The sequence below is a fragment of the Oncorhynchus masou genome, chromosome 32 (genome assembly GCF_036934945.1).
Source record: "Oncorhynchus masou masou isolate Uvic2021 chromosome 32, UVic_Omas_1.1, whole genome shotgun sequence".
Classification (NCBI taxonomy): domain Eukaryota; kingdom Metazoa; phylum Chordata; class Actinopteri; order Salmoniformes; family Salmonidae; genus Oncorhynchus; species Oncorhynchus masou.
Genome location: NC_088243.1, coordinates 43,833,444 through 43,860,401, shown reverse-complemented (window position 1 = coordinate 43,860,401; position 26,958 = coordinate 43,833,444). Strand labels below are relative to the sequence as shown.

At 41.9% G+C, this 26,958-nt stretch overlaps 2 protein-coding genes across 3 annotated transcripts in view; one reads left to right on the top strand and one right to left on the bottom strand.

Annotated features, from left to right (window-relative positions):
* Window positions 1-12,378, bottom strand: part of LOC135526111 (ribosome quality control complex subunit NEMF-like) — a 34,848-nt gene extending 22,470 nt beyond the window's left edge. Inside the window, exons 1-5 of the mRNA XM_064954225.1 lie at window positions 12,213-12,378; window positions 11,757-11,825; window positions 11,499-11,601; window positions 11,281-11,406; window positions 10,956-11,107 (exon numbers count right to left, since the gene is read on the bottom strand). Coding sequence (XP_064810297.1) covers window positions 10,956-11,107; window positions 11,281-11,406; window positions 11,499-11,601; window positions 11,757-11,825; window positions 12,213-12,271 — 509 coding nt within the window. The 5' untranslated portion in view covers window positions 12,272-12,378. The remainder of the gene's footprint in view (window positions 1-10,955; window positions 11,108-11,280; window positions 11,407-11,498; window positions 11,602-11,756; window positions 11,826-12,212) is intronic.
* Window positions 12,379-12,438: 60 nt separating this feature from the next.
* LOC135526110 (MAPK/MAK/MRK overlapping kinase-like) lies at window positions 12,439-20,753 on the top strand. Of its 2 annotated transcripts, none has more exons than XM_064954223.1 (12): window positions 12,439-12,807; window positions 13,595-13,709; window positions 14,046-14,135; window positions 14,235-14,305; window positions 14,431-14,509; window positions 14,649-14,697; window positions 14,807-14,985; window positions 15,215-15,316; window positions 15,438-15,611; window positions 15,741-15,864; window positions 16,078-16,278; window positions 19,935-20,753. In XM_064954223.1, the coding sequence occupies exons 1-12, from the start codon at window positions 12,522-12,524 to the stop codon at window positions 20,010-20,012; spliced, it is 1,548 nt and encodes a 515-aa protein (XP_064810295.1). In that variant the 5' UTR covers window positions 12,439-12,521; the 3' UTR covers window positions 20,013-20,753. The 2 variants fall into 2 exon arrangements, with proteins under 2 accessions (XP_064810295.1, XP_064810296.1); XM_064954224.1 differs by lacking the exon at window positions 12,439-12,807 and adding an exon at window positions 13,166-13,455.
* Window positions 20,754-26,958: the final 6,205 nt, after the last annotated feature.

The window sequence follows — 26,958 nt, the reverse complement described above, 5'->3', positions numbered from 1 at the left end:
CATAATTGTGGAAAAGATAACTTAATAGAATAATACTCAAGTAACATGCAGTACAATACTACTTGAGTAAAAGTATTCGGTTTAAAATTTACTAAAGAATCAAAAGTACGTGTAATTGATAAAATATACTTAAGTATCAAAACTTACAGTAAAAATATTTTCAAATTCCTTATATTAAGCAAACCAGACAGCAACATTTTCTTGTTTTTTAATTTATGGATAGTGAGTCTGCCAGATCAGTGGCAGTAGAGATGAACAGAGAGGATCTTTTGATAAGTGTGTGAATTCGACCATGTGTGTCCTGCTAAGCATTCCAAATGTAGCAAGTACTTTTTGGTGTCAGGGAAAATGTATGGAGTAAAAAGTACATTATTTTCTTTAGGAATGTAGTGAAGTAAAAGTTATCAAAAATATAAATAGTAAAGTACAGATACACCAAAGTATTTTTTACTTAAGAACTTTACACAACTACATATGGGTAGGGGTAAAAGTGACTAGGCAATCAGGATATACACTGCTCAAAAAAAATAAAGGGAAATAAAATAACACATCCTAGATCTAAATGAATTAAATATTCTTATTAAATACTTTTTTCTTTACATAGTTGAATGTGCTGACAACAAAAATCACGCAAAAATTATCAATGGAAATCAAATTTATCAACGTATGGAGGTCTGGATTTGGAGTCACACTCAAAATTAAAGTGGAAAACCACACTACAGGCTGATCCAACTTTGATGTAATGTCCTTAAAACTAGTTTAAATGAGGCTCAGTAGTGTGTGTGGCCTCCACGTGCCTGTATGACCTCCCTACAACGCCTGGGCATAGTCCTGATGAGGTGGCGGATGGTCTCCTGAGGGATCTCCTCCCAGACCTGGACTAAAGCATCCGCCAACTCCTGGACAGTCTGTGGTGCAATGTGCCGTTGGTGGATGGAGCGAGACATGATGTCCCAGATGTGCTCAATTGGATTCAGGTCTGGGGAACGGACGGGCCAGTCCATAACATCAATGCCTTCCTTTTGCAGGAACTGCTGACACACTCCAGCCACGAGGTCTAGCATTGTCTTGCATTAGGAGGAACCCAGGGACAACCGCACCAGCATATGGTTTCACAAGGGGTCTGAGGATCTCATCTTGATACCTAATGGCAGTCGGGCTACCTCTGGCGAGCACATAGAGGGCTGTGCGGCCCCCCAAAGAAATGCCACCCCACACCATGACTGACCCACCGCCCAACCGGTCATGCTGGAGGATGTTGCAGGCAGCAGAACGTTCTCCACGGTGTCTCCAGACTGTCACGTCTGTCACATGTGCTCAGTGTGAACCTGCTTTCATCCGTGAAGAGCACAGGGCGCCAGTGGCGAATTTGCCAATCTTGGTGTTCTCTGGCAAATACCAAACGTCCTGCATGGTGTTGGGCTATAAGCACAACCCCCACCTGTGGACGTCGGGCCCTCATACCACCCTCATGGAGTCTGTTTCTGACCATTTGAGCAGACACATGCACATTTGTGGCCTGCTGGAGGTAATTTTGCATGGCTCTGGCAGTGCTCCTACTGCTCCTCCTTGCACAAAGGCGGAGGTAGCGGTCCTGCTGCTGGGTTGTTGCCTTCCTACGGCCTCCTTCACGTCTCCTGATGTACTGGCCTGTCTCCTGGTAGCGCATCCATGCTCTGGACACTACGCTGACAGACACAGCAAACCTTCTTGCCACAGCTCGCATTGATGTTCCATCCTGGATGAGCTGCACTACCTGAGCCACTTGTGTGGGTTGTAGACTCTGTCTCATGCTACCACTAGAGTGAAAACACCACCAGCATTCAAAAGTGACCAAAACATCAGCCAGGAAGTATAGGAACTGAGAAGTGGTCTGTGGTCACCATCTGCAGAACCACTCCTTTATTGGGGGTGTCTTGCTAATTGCCTATAATTTCCACCTGTTGTCTATTCCATTTGCACAACAGCATGTGAAATTTATTGTCAATCAGTGTTGCTTCCTAAGTGGACAGTTTGATTTCACAGAAGTGTGATTGACCAGTGTATAATAAACAGAGTAGAAGCAGAGTATGTAAAGTGTGTCTGTGGCGTCAATATATGTATGTGTTGGAGTGTCAGTGTAGTATGTGAGTGTGTGGGTAGAATCTAGTGAATATAGCTTGGGGGTATAGGTTGTTCAAGTGCCTTCTGGTCAGAGACTTGTCGCTCCGGTACCGCTTGCAATGCGGTAGCAGAGAAAACAGTCTATGACTTGGGTGGCTGGAGTCTGACAATTTTTGGGCTTTCCTCTGACATCGCCTGGTAATGAAGTCCTGGATGGCAGGGAGTTCGGCCCCAGTGATATACTGAGTTGTACGCACTACCCTCTGTAGAGCTTTGAAGCCACCGGACGGTGATATTGTCACTCCCTATAGAAGGAGCAGTCCTCCATAGTAATGAATATAATTCTACAGTATTTCAATTCAATTTAAAGGAGATAATTACACATATTCAAGTATTTTTGTTGTTGTAGTGGGGATATTATCATAACTTTAAGGAAAATGTTATATATTTTCTCATGTTTATTTTTATGTTTAGCTGACATAATACAATTTAAAAAGTAAGTATTAAGGTGTCTCTAACAGAATGCATGTGACAAAAATAAATGTAGACATAAAAAAATGCATTCTATAGCTTCAAAAACATTTTGCAATGGTGGGGGAATGTCAAGATGGAGGCGTGGTGTTTTCAAAACAGTTCACCTTGTCAGATTACACACACACACACACACACACACACAGTCAAAAGTTTAGACACACCTACTCATTCAAGGGCTATTCTCTATTTGTACTATTTTCTACATGGTAAAAGACATCAAAATTATGAAATAACATATGGAATAATATAGTGACCACAAAAGAGTTCCCACATATGCTGAGCACTTGTAGGCTGCTTTCCTTCACTCTGCGGTCCAACTCATCCCAAACCATCTCAATTGAGTTGAGGTCGGGTGATTGTGGAGGCCAGGTCATCTGTTGCAGCACTCCATCACTCTCCTTTTTGGTCAAATAGCCCTTAAAACAGCCTGGAGGTATGTTGGGTCACTGTCCTGTTGAAAAACAAATGATAGTGCCACAAAGCCCTAACCAGATGGATGGCGTATCGGTGCAGAATGCTGTGGTAGCCATGTTGGTTAAGTGTGACTTGAACTCTAAGTGTCACCGGCAAAGCATCCCCCACCATCACACCACCTCTTCTATGCTTCATGGTGAAAACCACACGTGGAGATCCTCCGTTCACCTACTCTGCATCTCACAAAAGACACGGCAGTTGGCAACAAAAATCTCCAATTTAGACGTAGACCAAAAGGACAGATTTCCACCCATCTAATATGCAATGCTCGTGTTTCTTGGCCCAAGCAAGTCGCTTCTTCTTTTGTGTGTCCTTTAGTAGTGGTTTCTGTGCAGCAATTCAACCATGAAGGCTTGATTCATGCAGTCTCCTCTGAGATGCGTCTGTTACTTGAACTCTGTGAAGCATTTGATTCATTGATTCATTGATGGCATAGCAGTTCAGAAGTCTTTTGTCCTTGTCTTGTCGTGTCCCGTATATACAGTGCCTTGCGAAAGTATTCGGCCCCCTTGAACTTTGCGACCTTTTGCCACATTTCAGGCTTCAAACATAAAGATATAAAACTGTATTTTTTTGTGAAGAATCAACAACAAGTGGGACACAATCATGAAGTGGAACGACATTTATTGGATATTTCAAACTTTTTTAACAAATCAAAAACTGAAAAATTGGGCGTGCAAAATTATTCAGCCCCTTTACTTTCAGTGCAGCAAACTCTCTCCAGAAGTTCAGTGAGGATCTCTGAATGATCCAATGTTGACCTAAATGACTAATGATGATAAATACAATCCACCTGTGTGTAATCAAGTCTCCGTATAAATGCAAGAAGCTAGCCAGAAGCTAATCCAGAAGCTAGTTAGCTTCTTTACTGGCTAATCGTTAGTATTCAGCTAACCACGGTTTGTGGTCATCAGCTATCCTTTAGCTCGAAAAATCTATCGCCAGTTTTGCACGGCGCAGCGCGGCTCGGAACAGAACATACCGGACCAATTTTTCTCTCCATGTCCCTGGATTTCAACCGCTAACTCTTGACATTCATACCTGGATCTCACAGCTAGCTAGCTGCTATCCGTGTGACTATCGGCTTACGTCGATTCCGGAGCAAACATCAATTATTCCGGAGCTAGCCAGCTGAAGAGTTCCATCAATTACTCCTGGGCTACAATCACCTATCCGGACCCGTTTTACTGCCTACGCGGAGCCCCATCGGGCCTTCACAACTGGACTGCCGACGTTATCTACCCGAAGGAGTTATCCGGCTGGCTCCTCCGTCGCGACGTTACCTGAACGCCCATCTGCGGCCCGCTAACCGTTAGCTGCCTTATCGGCTGCTATCTGAATCGGACAATGTATTTATTTATTTTTGTTATTTTTTCTTCTTGGGCCTCTATAACTACATCTATTGTTTTTTGTTGTGTGATTTGGATTAATCCCCTCTACCACACGGAACCCCACTAATCTACTGACGGAACGCAAGAGGTGGCTAATAACAGACCTCCATCCTATGCTAGCTTGCTACCGATGGCCTGGCTAGCTGTCTAAATCGCCGTGACCCCCAACCAATCCTCTCTACTCACCCTTTTGATCACTCGACTAAGCATGCCTCTCCTTAATGTCAATATGCCTTGTCCATTGCTGTTCTGGTTAGTGTTTATTGGCTTATTTCACTGTAGAGCCTCTAGTCCTGCTCACCATACCTTATCCAACCTATTAGTTCCACCACCCACACAATGACATCTCCTGGTTTCAATGATGTTTCTAGAGACAATATCTCTCTCTTCATCACTCAATACCTAGGTTTACCTCCACTGTATTCACATCCTACCATACCTATGTCTGTACATTATACCTTGATGCTATTTTATCGCCCCCAGAAACCTCCTTTTACTCTCTGTTCCAGACCAATTCTTATTGCTTTTAGCCATACCCTTATTTTACTCCTCCTCTGTTCCTCTGGTGATGTAGAGGTGAATCCAGGCCCTGCAGTGCCTAGCTCCACTCCTATTCCCCAGGCGCTCTCTTTTGACGACTTCTGTAACCGTAATAGCCTTGGTATCATGCATGTTAACATTAGAAGCCTCCTCCCTAAGTTTGTTCTATTCACTGCTTTAGCACACTCTGCCAACCCGGATGTTCTAGCTGTGTCTGAATCCTGGCTTAGGAAGACCACCAAAAACTCTGAAATTTTAATCCCGAACTACAACATTTTCAGACAAGATAGAACTGCCAAAGGGGGCAGTGTTGCAATCTACTGCAAAGATAGCCTGCAGAGTTCTGTCCTACTATTCAGGTCTGTACCCAAACAATTTGAACTTCTACTTTTAAAAATCCACCTCTCTAAAAACAAGTCTCTCACCGTTGCAGTCTGCTATAGACCACCCTCTGCCCCCAGCTGTGCTCTGGACACCATACTGATTGCCCCCCATCTATCTAAAGAGCTTGTGCTGCTAGGCAACCTAAACTGGAACATGCTTAACACCCAGCCATCCTACAATCTAAACTTGATGCCCTCAATCTCACACAAATGATCAATGAACTTACCAGGTACCTGCCCAAAGCCTTAAACACGGGCACCCTCATAGATATCATCCTAACCAACTTGCCCTCTAAATACACCTCTGCTGTTGTCAATCAAGATCTCAGCGATCACTGCCTCATTGACTGCATCCGTAATGGGTGGGCGGTCAAACGACCTCCACTCATCACTGTCAAAAGCTCCCTGAAACACTTCAGCGAGCAGGCCTTTCTAATCGACCTGGCCGGGGTATCCTGGAAGGATATTGATCTCATCCCGTCAGTAGAGGATGCCTGGATATTTTTTTTAAATGCCTTCCTAACCATCTTAAATAAACATGCCCCATTCAAGAAATTTAGAACCAGGAACAGATATAGCCCTTGGTTATCCCCAGATCTGACTGCCCTTAACCAACGCAAAAACATCCTATGGTGTTCTGCATTAGCATCGAACAGCCCCCGTGATATGCAGCTGTTCAGGGAAGCTAGAAACCATTATACACAGGCAGTTAGAAAAGCTAAGGCTAGCTTTTTCAAGCAGAAATGTGCTTCCTGCAACACTAACTCAAAAAAGTTCTGGGACACTGTAAAGTCCATGGAGAATAAGAACACCTCTTCCCAGCTGCCCACTGCACTGAAGATAGGAAACACTGTCACCACTGATAAATCAACCATAATTGAGAATTTAAATAAGCATTTTTCTACAGCTGGCCATGCTTTCCGCCTGGCTACTCCTACCCCGGTCAACAGCACTGCACCCCCAACAGCAACTCGCCCAAGCCTTCCCCATTTCTCCTTCTCCCAAATCCGTTCCGCTGATGTTCTGAAAGAGCCGAAAAATCTGGACCCCTACAAATCGGCCGGGCTAGACAATCTGGGCCCTTTCTTTCTAAAATTTATCTAACGAAATTGTTGCCACCCCTATTACTAGCCTGTTCAACCTCTCGTGTCGTCTGAGATTCCCAAAGATTGGAAAGCAGCTGCGGTCATCCCCCTCTTCAAAGGGGGGGCCACTCTTGACCCAAACTGCTACAGACCTATATCTATACTACCATGCCTTTCTAAGGTCTTCGAAAGCCAAGTCAACAAACAGATTACTGACCATTTTGAATCGCACCATACCTTCTCTGCTATGCAATCTGGTTTCAGAGCTGGTCATGGGTGCACCTCAGCCACGCTCAAGGTCCTAAACGATATCTTAACCACCATCGATAAGAAACATTACTCTGCAGCCGTATTCATTGATCTGGCCAAGGCTTTCGACTCTGTCAATCACCACATCCTCATCGGCAGACTCGACAGCCTTGGTTTCTCAAATGATTGCCTCGCCTGGTTCACCAACTACTTCTCTGATAGAGTTCAGTGTGTCAAATTGGAGGGTCTGCTGTCCGGACCTCTGGCAGTCTCTATGGGGGTGCCACAGGGTTTAATTCTTGGACCGACTCTCTTCTCTGTATACATCAATGAGGTCGCTCTTGCTGCTGGTGAGTCTCTGATCCACCTCTACGCAGACGACACCATTCTGTATACTTCTGGCCCTTCTTTGGATACTGTTAACAACCCTCCAGGCAAGCTTCAATGCCATACAACTCTCCTTCTGTGGCCTCCAATTGCTCTTAAATACAAGTAAAACTAAATGCATGCTCTTCAAGCGATCGCTACCTGCACCTGCCCGCCTGTCCAACATCACTACTCTGGACGGCTCTGACTTAGAATATGTGGACAACTACAAATACTTAGGTGTCTGGTTAGACTGTAAACTCTCCTTACAGACCCATATCAAACATCTCCAATCCAAAGTTAAATCTAGAATTGGCTTCCTATTTCACAACAAAGCATCCTTCACTCATGCTGCCAAACATACCCTTGTAAAACTGACCATCCTACCAATACTCGACTTTGGCGATGTCATTTACAAAATAGCCTCCAATACCCTACTCAACAAATTGGATGCAGTCTATCACAGTGCAATCCGTTTTGTCACCAAAGCCCCATATACTACCCACCATTGCGACCTGTACGCTCTCGTTGGCTGGCCCTCGCTTCATACTCGTCGCCAAACCCACTGGCTCCATGTCATCTACAAGTCCCTGCTAGGTAAAGTCCCCCCTTATCTCAGCTCGCTGGTCACCATAGCATCTCCCACCTGTAGCACACGCTCCAGCAGGTATATCTCTCTAGTCACCCCAAAAAACCAATTATTTCTTTGGCCGCCTCTCCTTCCAGTTCTCTGCTGCTAATGACTTGTATTTACTTTGCCACCATGGCCTTTTTTTGCCTTTACCTCCCTTATCTCACCTCATTTACTCACATCGTATATAGACTTGTTTATACTGTATTATTATTAACTGTATGTTTGTTTTTCTCCATGTGTAACTGTGTCGTTGTATGTGTCGAACTATTTTGCTTTTATCTTGGCCAGGTCGCAATTGTAAATGAGAACTTTTTCTCAACTTGCCTACCTGGTTAAATAAAGGTGAAATAAATAAATAAAAATATATTTGGGCTGCAATCTGAGGTGCAGTAAATAAATGAATTTATCCTCTGCAGCAGAGGTAACTCTGGGTCTCCTTTTCTGTGGCGGTCCTCGTGAGAGCCAGTTTCATCATAGCAACTGATGGTTTTTAGGAGTGCACTTTCAAAGTTCTTGAAATTTTCTGGATTGACTGACCATGTTTTAAAGTAATGATGGACTGTCATTTATCTTTGTTTATTTGAGATGTTCTTGCCATAATATGGACTTGGTCTTTTACCAAATAGGGCTATCTTCTGTACACCACCCCTCCCTTGTCAGAACAACAGATTGGCTCAAACGCATTAACGAAAGAAATTCCACAAATTACCTTAAGGCACACCTGTTAATTGAAATGCATTCCAGTTAACTACAGTGGGGCAAAAAGGTATTTAGTCAGCCAACAATTGTGCAAGTTCTCCCACATAAAAAGAGGAGGCCTGCAATTTTCATCATAGCTACACTTCAGCTATGACAGACAAAATGAGAAGATAAAAAATCCAGAAAATCACATTGTAGGATTTTGTATGAATTTATTTTCAAATTATGGTGGAAAATAAGTATTTGGTCAATAACAAAAGTTTCTCAATACTTTGTTATATACCCTTTGTTGGCAATGACAGAGGTCAAACGTTTTCTGTAAGTCTTCACAAGGCTTTCACACACTGTTGCTGGTATTTTGGCCCATTCCTCCATGCAGATCTCCTCTAGAGCAGTGATGTTTTGGGGCTGTTGCTGGGCAACACAGACTTTCAACTCCCTCCAAAGATTTTCTATGGGGTTGAGATCTGGAGACTGGCTAGGCCACTCCAGGACCTTGAAATGCTTCTTACGAAGCCACTCCTTTGTTGCCCGGGCAGTGTGTTTGGGATCATTGTCATGCTGAAAGACCCAGCCACGTTTCATCTGACCATATGATATTCTCCCAATATTCTTCTGGATCATCCAAATGCTCTCTAGCAAACTTCAGACGGGCCTGGACATGTACTGGCTTAAGCAGGGGGATACGTCTGGCACTGCAGGATTTGAGTCCCTGGCGGTGTAGTGTGTTACTGATGGTAGGCTTTGTTACTTTGGTCCCAGCTCTCTGCAGGTCATTCACTAGGTCACCCCGCGTGGTACTGGGATTTTTGCTCACCGTTCTTGTGATCATTTTGACCCCACGGGGTGAGATCTTGCGTGGAGCCCCAGATCGAGGGAGATTATCAGTGGTTTTGCATGTCTTCCATTTCCTAATAATTGCTCCCACAGTTGATTTCTTCAAACCAAGCTGCTTACCAATTGCAGATTCAGTCTTCCCAACCTGGTGCAGGTCTACAATTTTATTTCTGGTGTCCTTTGACAGCTCTTTGGTCTTGGCCATAGTGGAGTTTGGAGTGTGACTGTTTGAGGTTGTGGACAGGTGTCTTTTATACTGATAATAAGTTCAAACAGGTGCCATTAATACAGGTAATGAGTGGAGGACAGAGGAGCCTCTTAAAGAAGAAGTTACAGGTCTGTGAGAGCCAGAAATCTTGCTTGTTTGTAGGTGACCAAATACTTATTTTCCGCCATAATTTGCAAATAAATTCATTAAAAATCCTACAATGTGATAATCTGGATTTTTTTCTCTCTCATTTATTCTGTCATATGACGAAAATTACAAGCCTCATCTTTTAAGTGGGAGAACTTGCACAATTGGTGGCTGACTAAATACGTTTTTGCCCCACGGTACCTCATGAAGCTGGTTGAGAGAATGCCAAGAGTGTACAAAACTGTCATCAAGGCAAAGGGTGGATACTTTGAAGAACCTCAAATATATTAGGATTTGTTTAACACTTTTGGTTACTACATGATTCCATGTGTTATTTCATAGTTTTGATGTCTTCACTATTATACTTCAATGTATAAAACAGTAAAAATAAAAATCCCTTGAAAGGGTAGGTGTGTCCAATCTTTTGACTGGTACTGTATATATATATATATATATATAATTGAATGCAATGCTCAGATCACTAAACATCTTGTGACAAATCCCTCAACATTTCACCGAATTAATCTGCAAATATTTACATTTTCCCAATCTTTTGCCTGCATTGGCCCCATGATTCATCCTAACCCACTCTTCACCCATGATTCATTCATCCTACCCCACTATCTGCTGTTAGGGAATAATCAGAATTTGTTCGTAACATATGTAAGATGTTTTATATTCATCATATGTTTGTAAGTTACTCCTCATTAGAATGGTGTTTTTGAATAATACTGTGGCGAGGTTGCAGTTATCTGTTCTATGTCAAGACAAAGTTGCATGGGCCGCAGAGAGGGGAGAGGTCAAAGTGTCATCATTTGTAAACATATCTTTTGCTCCACAATGTCTGTGTGCCTCTGTGATCTTGTCCAGGATTGGTTGTATTTAGAATTGGTTGTATCTAATGACAATTTGATATATGTATGTTGATATGGAGGATTGGTTTTTGGTTCTGAGTTTGAGAAAGGAGACAAAACTGAATGATAATTTATAGCCAACTCTGTCTGGCTAGGGGATACTCCTCTCTGGAGTAAAGTCTTTTCTTTGTGTAAGTTCCTAAGACCTGTGTTTTGTCATGTCGTCTAGGAGGGGGTGGATCTTCGCTATAAAGGATCCCATTTTCCATTGTGGGGGGGCTCTCAACTTTTGAGTAGAGATACTGAACTGTTGAGTCACAGAAAATGCTATAGAGCTCATATAATTAAAGATGGACTTTGATAACTAACTCTGACTTGTGTGTGTGGTTTCCTCCCATGATTTGGTAAATAGAGGAAATTTCCACGACACTGTCTCCAGGGGATGTCTTACCTCTCCAGGCTGATGAGGGGCTCTGGGGGCCTGGCATTCTCCACAGGGTACCTCTCCCTCACCGCTATCTTCACATCTTCCTCTCCCTCTGCTGTGCGGAAGCGCAGCAGGTTCAGAATGGTGTACTCGTGGTCCGCCAGGATAATGTTACCCTTCACATACACAGGGGGTGCACATTACACTGCATTCAACATGACGATCATAAAGAGAACAGCATGGATTATCTAATATCATTGCTAAATATGAAACGAGTACTGTATTCTACAGTTGAGGAGTACAATGAAAATGTCAGACTCTGAGGAAAAAGGGAATGGTAATTTCTCACCCTGTCATAGAGTTCCACTATCAGATGGTAAGCAGCCTCATCTGAGCCAAACTGGATGTCAACAATCCTGTCAACCCCAAGCTGCTTCACCTGTGTTAGTCGTCTTGACTTGAGATGCTTTCGACACTGTGGGGAAGAGTCATCATACAGTCAGTTACCAAGACATCCATCATTGCTTGACAAGTGAATGGACAACTGAAAAAACAACGTATCCTCACTTTCATGGCAAAGCCAGAGGGCATCATATTTTTGGGCCATTCAAAGTCTGTAGAATGAATGCGGAGTCCAGATTCAACCAGTAGAATAGATTTGGTGTCAGGCCTGAAAACAAACAAAAACGTTTTCCATTCTAACCTTGAACACCAGTCATCCCTAGGACTATGTGTACATGACAAGTTCTGGAAACAAACATAATGGAAACAACATGGATGGTTGCTGTAGCTTGGTACCACTGACAGGCAACAGATATTACTTACTTTTGCAAACGGATGAGATAGGTCTTGGTGTCGATGTCATACACGTTGTTTACGCGCATACCAAGGTAACTGTGATAACATAAGTTAAGTTAGTGTCATGCTGACGTTATTCACAAGTCCCAATCATATTTTGTTATCTAGCTATCCATTTAGCTAGATATCTGTACTGTCAAAAACCCATTTTTGACAGTAGCTATTTAGTTAGCTAGTTATACAATGGCCGTGTTCGAGTGTCAAAACCGTGAGGTTTCGTGGGTAAATTGTGACTGATCTTGCTACAAATAATAATGAGTCGTTATTTATGACCCAATGTGATTGGAAGATCAGTCAGTCGCCTGCAATGTCGAACAAGCCAAAACTCTCTTTTAACTTCGACATTTGCTACAGCAACTAGCTAACGTTAACTAGCTAGCCAACATTAGCACGTTTCATGATGCATGAACCAGACTAACTTACTTAGCATTTATCTCAGCAATGACCGCCCTGATATCCACGGTATTGAATCTTGTTTTCATTGTGAAAATTAGTAGTTTGTATTCGTTGTCCGAAACATTTACACTGCAGACAAGGAGAGCAGCACACAGCAACGAAACACGCTAGCTTTTACAGCACGCATGCGCGGTCTAGATTTGTACGGAATCCTGTTTGAATCAAAAATACCACGCAATCGTGGACTCCCGCACACAAACACACACTTGTGCACGTGCATGCGCGGACATTGGACGAAAATGATTTACATTACGCAATGATGAATTTTGTTGGTTGATGCTGCCAGGTGATGGTCACCCGCTGCTACTTGGGAGTGTTTCAAGATACAAATTAACGGTAGATTTTGGGCATTGTTGTACTAAATGCGTTCTCTACGTCAGCTATCGTATAATTATGTATTACACAAATTGGCTTGTTGGTGTGAAAAATAGAGCATGCATTCGCAAAGCAAACAAAACGCATAGTATCGACTGGAAAAGCTTCATGGACATATATAACAATACAACGTCGTACAATCGAAATAGATCTGAGCTCATTTTAAGCAAGCTTCTTTGGAAAAAAGGTGAGATCAAGACTTCGCAAAATGGCATTCAAACAAACAACATGAACATGCTCCACGTTATGGGAAATATATGTTTGGTTCATTTGTGCATTTTTTGGGGTAAGCTATGTTGCATTTGGCTCAAGCTCTGCTTGAGCGACTGATGGGTGCAGACCTTTTGTAATAGAGTAAAAACACAAGTGTTATACTATTTGCAGAATACAGGCGTTTGGACGTCCATAACAGTAAAAGTGTGCATACATCATTGAGTGTGAGTCCAATGTCAGATATAGATAGCCAGCCACTGTACGAGACAAGTTTCTTGTTTCAAATCATCCACCTTTTAGGTCAGAGTTGAGGGTGAGGCGTGCCTGGTTACCAAGGTGACGGCCCAGCCAACATGGCCAGCTCGTAGTAGAGATTAGAAATGTCTTCATTAGCCTAGGTTAGAGACCAGAAAGGCGTATTTTCCCACAAGCCTTTCAATCTTGGAGTTAGTTAGCTGAAATACATGCCACAACACCACAAATAGAACAATGAGATTAGTTATACAAATCTTTGACAACAATGTGGCATGAAAATATCGCAATGTGTTATTTAAATGTAGGACTATATAGTAACGTTATGGATAATTTACTTATATGCAGTGTATACTTTGAAGAATGGACAGTAAGTTGATCGAATTGTTTGCCTGTACTTACGAGCTAGCTAGCTACTAACGTTAGCAAACTAGTACAGTACGCTAGCGTTTGCTAGATACAGCTACTGGAGCTGCATGTTTTTTCTCAACTCCTTTGTTCTTATGCAGATTACAAGATAATCAAGAAAATTGGAGAAGGGACATTTTCAGAAGTGGTGAAGGCTCAAAGCCTGAAAGATGGGAAATATTATGCTTGTAAAACGATGAAGCAGTCACTCAGCAGGTAATTATCATGAGTGTTGCCCATAAGTATAGAATGGTTCTTTCTGCCTGCTGCTTGCCTTCAGGTGCATGGCATCCTCTTTGTACGTGGACCCTTGCCTCGAAAGCCAGCAGCTGCAGCATGACACCCCTACCTATCCTACTGGGTGTCAACCATTGATGTGTATATTGGTTTCAACATACCCTGACCAAGTGAGGTCAGCGAGGGACAACGTGGCTTGAAGTTTTGTGGCAAAAATTTAAGCCTACATCTTTGAAAATGAGTCATGAGACATGTTCTCTACAATAGAAAGATAAAGTTACACATAATAAACGTGTTTTTTTTTTTTTTGCTCAGCCTGGAACAGGCCAACAACCTACGAGAAGTCCAGGCCATGAAGAAACTGAACCCTCACCCCAACATCATTCAGCTGCATGAATTGATATTGTGAGTACAATGTTTGTCACAGTCGTTTTCATTGTATGTGTGAAGCCTGAACTGAATCATAACATGATAATTTTGTCTGATTCATTCAATGTGTTACAGTGACAAAGAATCAGGGACCCTGTCCTTGGTATGTGAGCTGATGGAAATGAACATCTATGAGTACATACGAGGTCAGACACACAGGGAACTGCTACTGTGAATGACATGAAACCTTTACCATAACTGTAACTACAGTACATCAAAGACTATTTCCAATTCTGTTATCTTGTGTATTGCGAACTTGTCTCACTTGCAGGGAGGCAACAACCTTTGCCAGAAAGTAAAATCAGACACTACATGTATCAACTTTGCAAGTCACTCGATCACATGCATAGGTAAGAGTGAAATATGCATAGGAGCTTGTCCATGAAATAATTCTTTTTTTTAGTTTACATTTCTTACAGGGGGGTTAAGGGTAATTGTTTTGCTTCCCCTAAAAGTAAACCGTTTTACTCTTCTGTTACCTTCGTACAGCAATGGGATCTTCCACCGTGATGTTAAGCCAGAGAACATTCTAATCAAAGTAAGTAAAAATGATGCTGAAAACCTTGCCTGCTAATTTGTAAATAAGAACTGTTACTGTTACATTATTTACCATATGTTGCCCATGATTTGGTTGGTTGCTTCCATAGCATGATGTGCTCAAACTAGGAGACTTTGGCTCGTGCAGGAGTTTGCACTCCAAGCCCCCCTACACAGAGTACATCTCCACCCGCTGGTACAGAGCCCCAGAGTGCCTCCTCACAGATGGCTATTACTCACACAAGATGGACATGTGGAGTGTAGGATGTGTTTTCTACGAGATCATCAGGTACCTTCTCTTGTCATTGGCTGTGACCAAATTCTCAAACTACATACTGCTTATGTACTTTCCATCCTTGCATACCCAAAAAGCCGACGAAATAGGATGTACTATTATAATTAGGTTATAGCCTTAGTGATATGTATTCCTCTATGGTCAAAGTCAGACATTCATGAACACATACTGTTGTGTAAGTAGCCTTGATGACATCACAGATTATCATGTTTTTATATTTAAGTCTCAGCCCTCTGTTTCCGGGTACCAACGAGTTGGATCAGGTGACCAAGATCCATGATGTTTTGGGTACACCTGACAGCAGTCTTCTTCAAAAATTCAGACAGTACGTTTCTTACTTTGGCTGCATTATATACGTTTCTCATGTAATGGAGACCAATACCTTCACAGTATGTTCAATGGAAACAATTGTCCTTAGTGACATTGTTGTACATTATTGTTGACAGGTCTAGGGCGATTAGTTTTGACTTCCCTCCACGGAAGGGCAGTGGGATCTCCCGGCTCATCCCAAACTGTTCTGCGCCCAGTCTGTCATTGCTCTACCAGATGCTGGCCTACGACCCAGAAGAGCGCATTGGCTCACGAGCGGCGCTACAGCACGCCTATTTTAGAGAGCTACGGTAAGCACACACTACTGGATAGAAAATCCAGACATACTGTACTGTGCCTTAAAATTGTAGTGTGTAAGATAGCATTTACCAAATGAAATAATGTATCTTCCCTCCTGTCCTCTTTGGTCCTTGTCTCAGGCTGTCAGAGAGGAGAGCTGATAGTCTGCACAGGGCCATTGGGACTGTAGAGGGAGGACAGAGCAGTGGGACCCCCAACTCTGTGGATCACATGTGGCGCATGGCCAGACAGGGCAGGAGGCATGTAAGAGATGGCCACATCGTTTAAAAATAGGTCCAAAAGGTTGACCCTACATCAGATTTTATGAGTAATGAAAACCCCATTACAAAGATTAGGATGACATGTAATAGTAGGCTACATACTGGAAATAGTACCAAAAGTACCATTGCGATGCACTTTGCCCTGCTATGATGTGGTTAGTCTCTCAAGATGGCCTAATATTATTTTGTTTTGCAGCACAACATAAAGCATGTTGCCGAGCCTCGGATCAGACGCAATATCCAACATTATCCAGTGGAATTACCAAAGCTCACTGTGGTAGTGCCTGCACCCCAGATCACCTACCCTGTTACCACAGTGCCAGCTCTTACCATCACTCACCGTGGGTCCCCCCTTCCAGTCATCACGTCAAAAAAGTGCCACTTGCGGTTGGCTAAGGTAAACACACTCCATTACGATGTACATTTTACAACATCCCTACGGCTACTCCCTATTTTAAGACATCCCTAAGGCTACTCTCTACGACAAAAGTCCTGTATGGACATTACTTTATTGCACATCTTATAAAGCAGTGGTCTCCAAACGGTCGTTCGCTATTGACTGGTCGATCTCCAAGGCCTTCTAAGTCGATAAACCTTACGTTCCTATTTTTTTAATTAGTTTTTGGTGGTATGTGCACCCGATTCAGCTGTCCTGTGCGCCTGGTGGATAACGTGTTCCCATTTTATTTGTCAGAGGGTACAAATCCTGCCCTCCCGAGGGGAGCACTATATGCCTAACGCTGGCCAATCAGATGGCTCAGATTACCATGTTTGCAGTAATGTAGAAGGCCTAAAAGAAAGTCCTGTGTGGCTCAGTTGGTAGAGCATGACGCTTGCAATGCTGGGAAAAAGTATTCAAATGTATGCAGTCACTACTGTAAGTCGCTCTGGATAAGATTGTCTGCTGGATTACAAAAAAATGAAAGCTACAGCAAAATTGATACTGTGAGATTTCTAAACTTTTAAAACCATGACTAGAGAGAGACTTCAACAGAGTTGCGGTTTTTATGAGTGAGTTCATGTTTGTTTTTACTCCGCACTGTCAACTAGAGGTCGACCAATTAATCGTAATGGCCGATTAATTAGGGTCAATTTCAAGTTTTCATAACAATCGTAATCAGTATTTTTGGACACCGATTTGCCAAATATTTGTATTTTATTTTTTACACCTTTATTTAACTAGGCAAGTCAGTTAAGAACACATTTTTATTTTCAATGAAGGCTGAGGAACGGTGGGTTAACTGCCTTGTTCAGGGGCAGAACGACAGACTTTTACCCTGTCAGCTCGGGGATTTGTTTTTGCAACCTTCCGTTTACTAGTCCAATACTCTAACCACCTGCCCTACATTGCACTCCACAAGGAGCCTGCGTGGCAGGCTGACTACCTGTTACGTGAGGGCAGCAAGAAGCAAAGGTAAGTTGCAAGCTAGCATTAAACTTATCTTATAAAAAACAATCAATCTTAACATAATCACTAGTTAAACTAGTAATATCATCAACCATGTGTAGTTATCTAGTGTGTCCTGTGTTGCATATAATCGATACGGTGCCTGTTAATTTCTCATTGAATCACAGCCTACTTTGACAAACGTGTGATGATTTAACAAGCGCATTTGCACCAATGTACCTAATCATAAACATCAATGGCTTTCTTTAAAATCAACACACAAGTATATATTTTTAAACCTGCATATTTAGTTAATATTGCCTGCTAACATGAATTTCTTATAACTAGGGAAATTGTCACTTCTCTTGCATTCCATGCAAGAAGTTAGGGTATATGCAGCTGTTTGGGCCACCTGGCTCATTGCGAACTGTGTGATGTCCATTTATTCCTAACAAAGGCCGTAATTCATTCGCCAGAATTGTACATAATTATGACATAACATTAAAAGTTGTACAATGTAACAGCAATATTTAGACTGAGGGATGCCATCCATTAGATAAAATACAGAACGGTTCCGTATTTCACTGAAAGAATAAACCTTTGTGCTTTTTGACAGCAGCTCTTTGCTGTGCTTCAAGCATTGCGCTTTTTATGACTTCAAGCCTATCAACTCCCGAGATTAGGCTGGTGTAACCAATGTGAAATGCCTAGTTAGTTAGCGGGGTGCGCGCTAATAGCGTATCAAACGTCACTCGCTCTGAGACTTGGAGTAGTTGTTCCCCTTGCTCTGCATGGGTAACGCTGCATCGAGGGTGGCTGTTGTTGTGTTCCTGGTTCGAGCCCAGGTAGGAGCGAGGAGAGGGACGGAAGCTATACTGTTACACTGCCAATACTAAAGTGCCTATAAGAACATCCAATAGTCAAAGGTATATGGAATACAAATGGTATAGAGAGAAATAGTCCTATAATTCCTATATTAACTACAACCTAAAACTTCTTACCTGGGAATATTGAAGACTCATGTTAAAAGGAACCACCAGCGTTCATATGTTCTCATGTTCTGAGCAAGGAACTTAAACGTTAGCTTTCTTACATGGCACATATTGCACTTTTACTTTCTTCTCCAACACTTTGGTTTTACTTTCTATAAAGCCATAACATGTGCGTTCTCCCTACTTCCACTCATGCTACAACCAGCATTGCAGTGGCAATGAATGAGTAGGAAAGTGTATCGATAAGCTTGGGTCTTTTTTATATTGAGGAATATTTCACTTTCTCTGGTCATAGGAGTAACAACACGAATTTGTGCATGAGGTAGAAATAATGCAGTGCGATTTGAGTTTCGCCATCAGCTGGAAGACAGTGTCCCTTTTTAGTCAGTGTCAGCGGAGGAAAGGGAGAGCAGAGGGACGTTGAGAGGCGGGCCCTCAGTCTGCTGCCCTCTCCCTCTGCTGAGACTGACCATCAGATGCAGGCTCCTTCAGCCCAGTAAAATTTAAAGAAGCTAAGTACTTAAATGTATGCTCACTCAGCTGTGCCTCACAAGTAATACAACAACGGATCGATTACCGGTGTGATCATATAAACTACATCAAATTAAATGGGTTTTTTCAATAGTCTGAGAAGAACAATGCATTCATTGGCAAGTCAAGCAAAGCCAATATGAGGTGATCATGTTTTGGGCCTATAGCCTACTGCACAAACCTCATTGCTACAGTACTGTTTTTAATAAGTTAATGTTGCATAGGCTTATGTTTTTTTAGTTAAAAAAATAAATCTGAACAGTAGATCTCAGCTTGCACTTTGACACAAAGTGTACTCAAAAGGTTGGTGACCACGGATTATTTATTTTTTATTTTGTCTTTATTTAACCAGGTAGGCCAGTTGAGAACAAGTTCTCATTTACAACTGTGACCTGGCCAATATAAAGCAAAGCAGTGCAACAAAAACAACACAGAGTTACACATGGGATAAACAAACATAGTCAATAACACTATAGAAAATCTGTATACAGTGTTTGCAAATGAAGTAAGGAGGTAAGGCAATAAATAGGCCAATAGTGGCGAAGTAATTACAATTTACACTGGAGTGATATGTGCAAGTAGAAATACTGGTGTGCAAAAGAGCAGAAAAACAAAAATGGGGATGAGGTAGGTAGATAGTTGGATGGGCTATTTACAGATGGGCTGTGTACAGCTGCAGCGATTGGTAAGCTGCTCTGATAGCTGACGCTTAAAGTTAGTGAGGGAGATACGTCTCCAACTTCAGTGATTTTTGCAATTCGTTCCAGTCATTGGCAGCAGAGAACTGGAAGGAAAGGCAGCCAAACGAGGTGTTGGCTTTGGGGATGACCAGTGAAATATACCTGCTGGAGCATGTGCTATGGGTGGGTGTTGCTATGGTGACCAGTGAGCTAATGCGGAGCTAATGGAAGACCACCCTAATGTCAGAACATCTGAGGCTGTAAGTGTCAAGTGTCTCAGAAGAAGTGCTGATCTAGGATCAGGTCCCCCCCTGTCCTTGTAATTTTATGCATTATGATCTAAAAGGCAACACTTATCCTAGCTCAACACTCCTACTCTGAGACCCTTGATGCATACAGTATCAGGACTCACCCATGTGTTGTTCATATTTCTGTTAATAACCTTAGTCTTTTTTTCCAACAGCCAAGGGATGAGTCCTACCGCTCTGCTTTCAAGACCTACTACATGCCTCCTTTGGACAGGAAACGCGGTGGCTACTGAGAGCCCCAATTCTTAAGAACCGTTGCTGTTTAACAGAACATACCTGTAGCTACTGTACATACTCTAATCTGCTTTGTTTGAAATGTTAAGACAATATTGTTTGAACAAAGCTATTCAGCTTCTGTAAAGCCTGCCACTTTCTGGTGAGACATGCAAACAGGGCTTTTGTCAAAGGAATATCACATAGCAATAATTACCAGGGTTAATTTGTACAAGTCATAATTCCTGCAGATGAAATATAACATGATCCCCAAAGTATATTTGACTCTGTCATCAGTGTTAGCCTAATGAGATATTGCCTATTAACCATTAATTACCCAGCCATTTCATAACTAAATTAGGTGTCATGTTAACAGCTGTTGATAAGTTTGCTCAAAATGTAGCTAATGACTACTCGCATGCAACACAGAAATTCAAGGATGAGCTCTGATATAGTTAATGAAGTCATGAAAGAGCCAGCATTAGTTCGTTGATTCAGCACAGTGTAGTGTATGCTAGTGCTTGATAAAATTAGATTTTGGGAAATTCACTTTTTTGCTCACAGAGCATATCTTTATAATAAAATCAAAAGTTGCAGATTTCCTAGTGACTTCCAAAGCAAGTGTCATGTGCATGACAATAATTACAAAAGAAACTCTTTAAACTCTCAGAATGTGCATTGGTACCACCCCTTTTACAAAAGATCTGTAGAATATACTACTGCATTGCCAAAGGAGTATAAAATTTAACTATTTTGTAACACGTTCTGTGAATGTTTTTCCCTTTTTTAATGATGTCATATTACATAAGATTTTCCAAAGCTGTGACAGCTTTTTGAGACAGAGGTACACTACATGACCAACATTTTGTGGACACCTGCTCGTTGAACGTGTCATTCCAAAATCAAGGGCATTAATATGGAGTTGGTCCCCCCTTTGCTGCTATGAACATCCTCCACTCTTCTGGGAAGGCTTTCCACTAGATGTTGGAACATTGCTGCAGGGACTTGCTTCCACAGCCACAAGATGTTGGGCAATTCATCGCAAATGTGTTCTATGGAGTTGAGGTCAGGGCTCTGTGCAGGCCCGTTTAAGTTCTTCGCCACTGATCTTGACAAACCATCTGTATGGACATATAGTTGGCGTTCCAATGGCGGCAAGCTTTACAACACTCCAGCCAACACATGGTGATCTTAGACTTGGGTGTGGCTGCTGGACCATGGAAACCAATTTCATGAAGCTCCCGACGAACAGTTCTTGTGCTGACGTTTCTACCATGGGCAGTTTGGAACTCTGTAGTGAGTGTTGCAACCGAGGACACAGAACGGTGGTCCCATTCTGTGAGCTTGTGTAGCTGAGCTGTTGTTGATCCTAGATGTTTCCACTTCACAATAACAGCACTTACAGTTGACTGGGGCAGGTCTAGCAGCGCAGATCTTTGACGAACTGACTTGCTGGAAAGGTGGCATCCTATGACGGTACGACGTTGAAAGTCACTGAACTCTTCAGTAAGGCCAATCTACTGCCAATATTTGTCTATGGAGATTGCATGACTGTCAGCAACAGGTGTGGGTGAAATTGCTGAAATCCACAAGTTAGAAGGGGTGTCCACATACTTTTGTATATAAAGTGTACATACATTGCCTTCAGAAAGTATTCACACCCCTTTACTTTTGCCACATTGTTTTGCGTTACAGCCCAAATACAAAAAAAAGAAATGTAGATTTGTCACTGGTACTCCATAATGTCAAAGTGGAATAATGTTTTTTGAAATTTTAACAAATGATTTTTTTTTTTAAATGAAGCTGAAACGTCTTGAGTCAATAAGTAGTCAACTCCTTTGTTGTGGCAAGCCTAAAGAAGTCCAGGACTAAACATTTGCTTCACAAGTCTTATAAGTTGCATGGACTCATTGTGTGCAATAATAGTGTTTAACATGTTATTTTTATGTCTCATCTCTGTACCCCACATGTACAATTATCTGTAAGTTCCCTCAGTTGATCAGTGAATTTCATCCACAGATTCAACCACAAAGACCAGGGAGGTTTTCCAATGCCTCACAAAGAAGGGCACCGATTGGTAGATGGGTAAAAAAAAAAGCAGACATTTAATATTCCTTTGAGCATGGTGAAGTTATTAATTCCACTTTGAATGGTGCATCAATACACACAGTCACTAAAGATACAGGTGTTATTCCTAACTCAGTTGCCTGAAAGGAAGATTGTTGTTTTTTTAAATGTGGCAAAACACACTTTTTGTCAAGAAAACCAAGTGTTATGTTTGGGGAAAATCCAATACAACACATAGAGTTGAAGTTGGAAGTTTACATACACTTAGGCTGGAGTCATTAAAACGTGTTTTTCAACTACTCCACACATTTCTTGTAAACAAACTACAGTTTTGGCAAGTCGGTTAGGACATCTACTTTGTGCATGACACAAGTAAGCTTTCCAACAATTGTTTACAGACAGATTATTTCACTGTATCACAATTATAGTGGGTCAGAGGTTTACATACACTAAGTTGACCGTGCCTTTTAAGAGCTTGGAAAATTCCAGAAAATCTCATGGCTTTAGAAGATTCTGATAGGCTAATTGACATAATTTGAGTCAATTGGAGGTGTACCTGTCGATGTATTTCAAGGCCTACCTTCAAACTCAGGGCCTCTTTGCTTGACATCATGGAAAATCAAAATAAATCAGCCAAGACCTCAGAAAAAAAGTTGTAGACCACAAGTCTGGTTCATTCTTGGGAGCAATTTCCAAAAGCCTGAAGGTACCACGTTCATCTGTACAAACAATAGTCCGCAATTATAAACACAATGGGAACACACAGCCGCCCTACCGCTCAGGAAGGAGACGTGTTCTGTCTCCTAGAGATGAACGTACTTTGGTGCGAAAAGTACAAATCAATCCCAGAACAGCAGCAAAGGACCTTGTGACGATGCTGGAGGAAACAGGTACAAAGTATCTATATCCACATTAAAAACGAGTCCTATATCGACATAACCTGACAGACCTGTCAGCAAGATAGAAGCCACTGCTCCAAAACCGCCATAAAAAAGCCAGACTACGGTTTGCAACTGCACATGGGAACAAAGAGAAAATGAGAAATGTCCTCTGGTCTGATGAAACAAAAATAGAACTGTTTGGCAATAATGACCATCATTATGTTTGGAGGAAAAAGGGGGACGCTTTCAAGCCGACGAACACCATCCCAACCGTGAAGCACAGGGGTGGCAGCATCATATTGTGGGGGTGCTTTGCTGCAGGAGGGACTGGTGCACTTTACTAAACAGATGGCATTACGAGGAGGGAAAATTGTGGATATATTGAAGCAACATCTCAAGGACATAAGTCAGGAAGTTAAAGATTGGTCACAAATGGCTCTTCCAAATTAACAATGACCCCAAGCATACTTCCAAAGTTGTAGCAAAATGGCTTAAGGACAACAAAGTCAAGGTATTGGAGTGGCCATCCAAAAGCCCTGACCTCAATTTGTGGGCAGCACTGAAAAAGCGTGTGCGAGCAAGGAGGCCTACAGACCTGACTCAGTTACACCAACCATGTCACGAGGAATAGGCCAAAATTCACCCAACTTATTGTGGGAAGCTTGTGGAAGGCTACCCAAAATGTTTGACCAAAGTTAAACAATTTAAAGGCAATGCTACTGAATACTAATTGAGTGTATGTAAACTTCTGACCCACTGGGTATGTGATGAAATAAATAAAAGCTGAAATAAATCACTCTCTCTACTATTATTCTGACATTTCACATTCTTAAAATAAAGTGGTGATCCTAGCTGACCTAAGACAGGGACTTTTTACTAGGATTAAATGTCAGGAATTGTGAAAAACTGAGTTTAAAATTATTTGGCTTCGGTGTAACTTCTGACTTCAACTGTAACTGAGTACCACTCCATATTTTCAAGCATAGTGGTGGCTGCATCATGTTATGGATATGCTTGTAATCTTTAAGGACTGGGACATTTAAAAAAACAATGAAGCTAAGCACAGGCGAAAACCTGGTTCAGTCTGCTTTCCACCAGACACTGGGAAATTAATTTATATTTCAGCAGGACAATAACCTAAAATACAAGGCCAAATATACACTGGAGCTGCTGACCAAGAAGACAGAGTTGCTTACCAATGAGTGTCCGAGTCACAGTTTTGACTTAAATCTACAGCAAGACCTTAAAATGGTTGTTTAGCAATGATCAACAACCAATTTGATAGCTTGATGAATTTTATTATTTTCAAAAGGGCAAATGTTGCACAGTTGCAGGTGTGGTAAGCTCACAGCTTTAATCGCTGCCAAACGTGCTTCTACAAAGTACTGACTCACAGGTGTGAGGACTTATGTAAATTATTTTTATATTTAATTTGCAAACACTTCTAAAACACTTTCACTTTGTCATTATAGGGTATTGTGTGTTGATGACTGAGAAACAAAAATCAGTTTAACCCATTTTGAGTTCAAGCTGTAACAAAATGTGGAATAAGTCAAGGGGAACCAATACTTTCTGAAGGCACTGTAAATGCAATGCACATTGTATATACATGTGTCCCAGCACCTACAATAATGTATGGGAACAAGCATAGTGAAAGTGTGTTTCATGTTTATGTTAAATCTTTCACCAAGCACTTATAAAATATATCTGCACAAACAAATATCAGTAACAATAGAAGTAATAGAATCATAAACTTTTTTTTGAACGAAGAAAAGTGTTAAATGTAAAATGCTAACCACATTAATAAAAAAATACATTCACCCACCAGTTCCTTTTATGGTTAGCATGGCATTAACAATGATTGGTAGTCAAAACAAATAACATGAAAACCTTTAATAGGTGTCACACAGAAAAGGTCCCATTGTTTTATCTTCAAACCTACTTATTTCTAGTGGCACATAGAATAGCGTTGCTGTTGATAAGAGTCTCATAATATTTGTAGTTGACAGCTCCTTTTCTGACTTCTGCACATTTTGTGATTCCTTTTGGTGTTTCCTTCCTGGAGATGAGTGCATTTAATATGTTAAAGTTCCTACATCAAAACACACTACATGACCAAAAGTATGTGGACACCTACTCAAACATCTCATTCCAATATCATAGGCATTAATATGGAGTTGGTCCACCCTTTGCTGCTATAACAGCCTCCACTTTTCTGGGAAGGATTTCTACTAGATGTTGAAATATTGCTGTGGGGAGCGATTAGGCCTGGCTCGCAGTCGGTGTTCCAATTCATCCCAAAGTTGTTCGATGGGGTTGAGGTCAGGGCTCTGTGCAGGCCAGTCAAGTTCTTCCACACCAATCTTGACAAACCATCTGTATGGACCTTGCTTTGCGCACGGGGCATTGTCTTGCTGAAACAGGAAAGGGCCTTCCCCAAACTGTTGCCACAAAGTTGGAAGCACAGAATCGTCTAGAATGTCATTGTATGCTTGGTGTGTTAAGATTTCCCTTCACTGGACTAAGGGGCCGAGCCCGAACTATGAAAAATAGCCCCAGACCATTATTCCTCATCCACAAAACTTTACAGTTGGCACTATGCATTCAGGCAGGTAGCATTCTGCTGGCATCCGCGAAAGCCAGATCTGTCCATCAGACTGCCAGATGGTGAAGCTTGATTCATCACTCCAGAGAATGTATTTCCTCTGCTCCAGAGTCCAATGGTGGCGAGCTTTACACCACTCCAGCCGATGCTTGCATTGCACATGGTGATCTTAGGCTTGTGTGTGCTGCTGGGCCATGGAAAACCATTTCATGAAGCTCCCAAAAAACAGTCCTAGTGCTGACGTTGCTTCCAGAGGCAGTTTGTAACTTGGACAGACGATTTTTACACTCTACGCGCTTCAGAGGTCCCGTTCTGTGAGCTTGTGTGGCAGCTCGAGCAGGGCAAAAATGTTATACACCGGTCAGCAACAGGTGTGGCTGAAATAGCAGGATTCAGTCATTTCTGAAGGGGTGTCCACATACTTTTGTATATATAGTGTACATCTGGATGTACAAACCTGCAACCTACATATTCAAGGTTTTAATATTAGTATACATTTTTTCTACTTTAGAAATATCCCTAATTCCTTAAATGATCCAACTTCAACTAGTGTAATGATAATAAAGGCCACCCTCAAACCTCTCTGTATTTTGTTCCGTTCTAGTAGTTACAAAACTAATTAAAATCAGTGCCAAGTTCTCAAAGGGGAGTCTACACTGAACAAAAATAAAGATATAAAAAAAATATTTTAAGACTTGACTAAATTACAGTTCATAAAGGAAATCAGTCAATTGAAAGACATTGTATGCCCTAATCTATGGATTTCATGACTGGCAATACAGATGTGCATCTGATGGTCACAGATATATATTTTTTTTAGTTTAGGGGTGTGGATCCGAAAACCAGTCAGTACTGGTGTGACCATTTGCTTCTCCTTCACAGAGTTGATCAAGCTGTTGAATGTTGTCCCACTCCTCATCAATGGCTGTGAGAAGTTGCTCGATATTGGCCTGAACTGGAACACGCTGTCGTTCACGAAGATCAAGAGCATACAAAAATATAGTGGGTGACATGTCTGGTATGGAACATGGGTGACATGTCTGGTATGGAAGAACTTGGACATTTTCAGCTTCCAGGAATTGTTTGCAGATCCTTGCGGCATGGAGCCGTGCAATATCATGCTGAAAAATGAGGTGATGGCGGCCAAAAAAATGGCATCATCACGGTATCTCTGTGGATTCAAATTTCCATCGATGAAATGCAATTGTGTTCGTTGACCGTAGCTTATGCCTGCCCAGACCCCCACCACGGGGCAAGCTGTTCACAACATTGACATCAGCAAACCGCTCGCCCACACGACACCATACGTTTGCCATCTGCCCGGTGCAGTTGAAACCAGGATTGATCAGTGAAGAGCACCGAGCTGTCTGTCTAAACTACTGGCACACAGCTCAGACACCCATGCATATACCA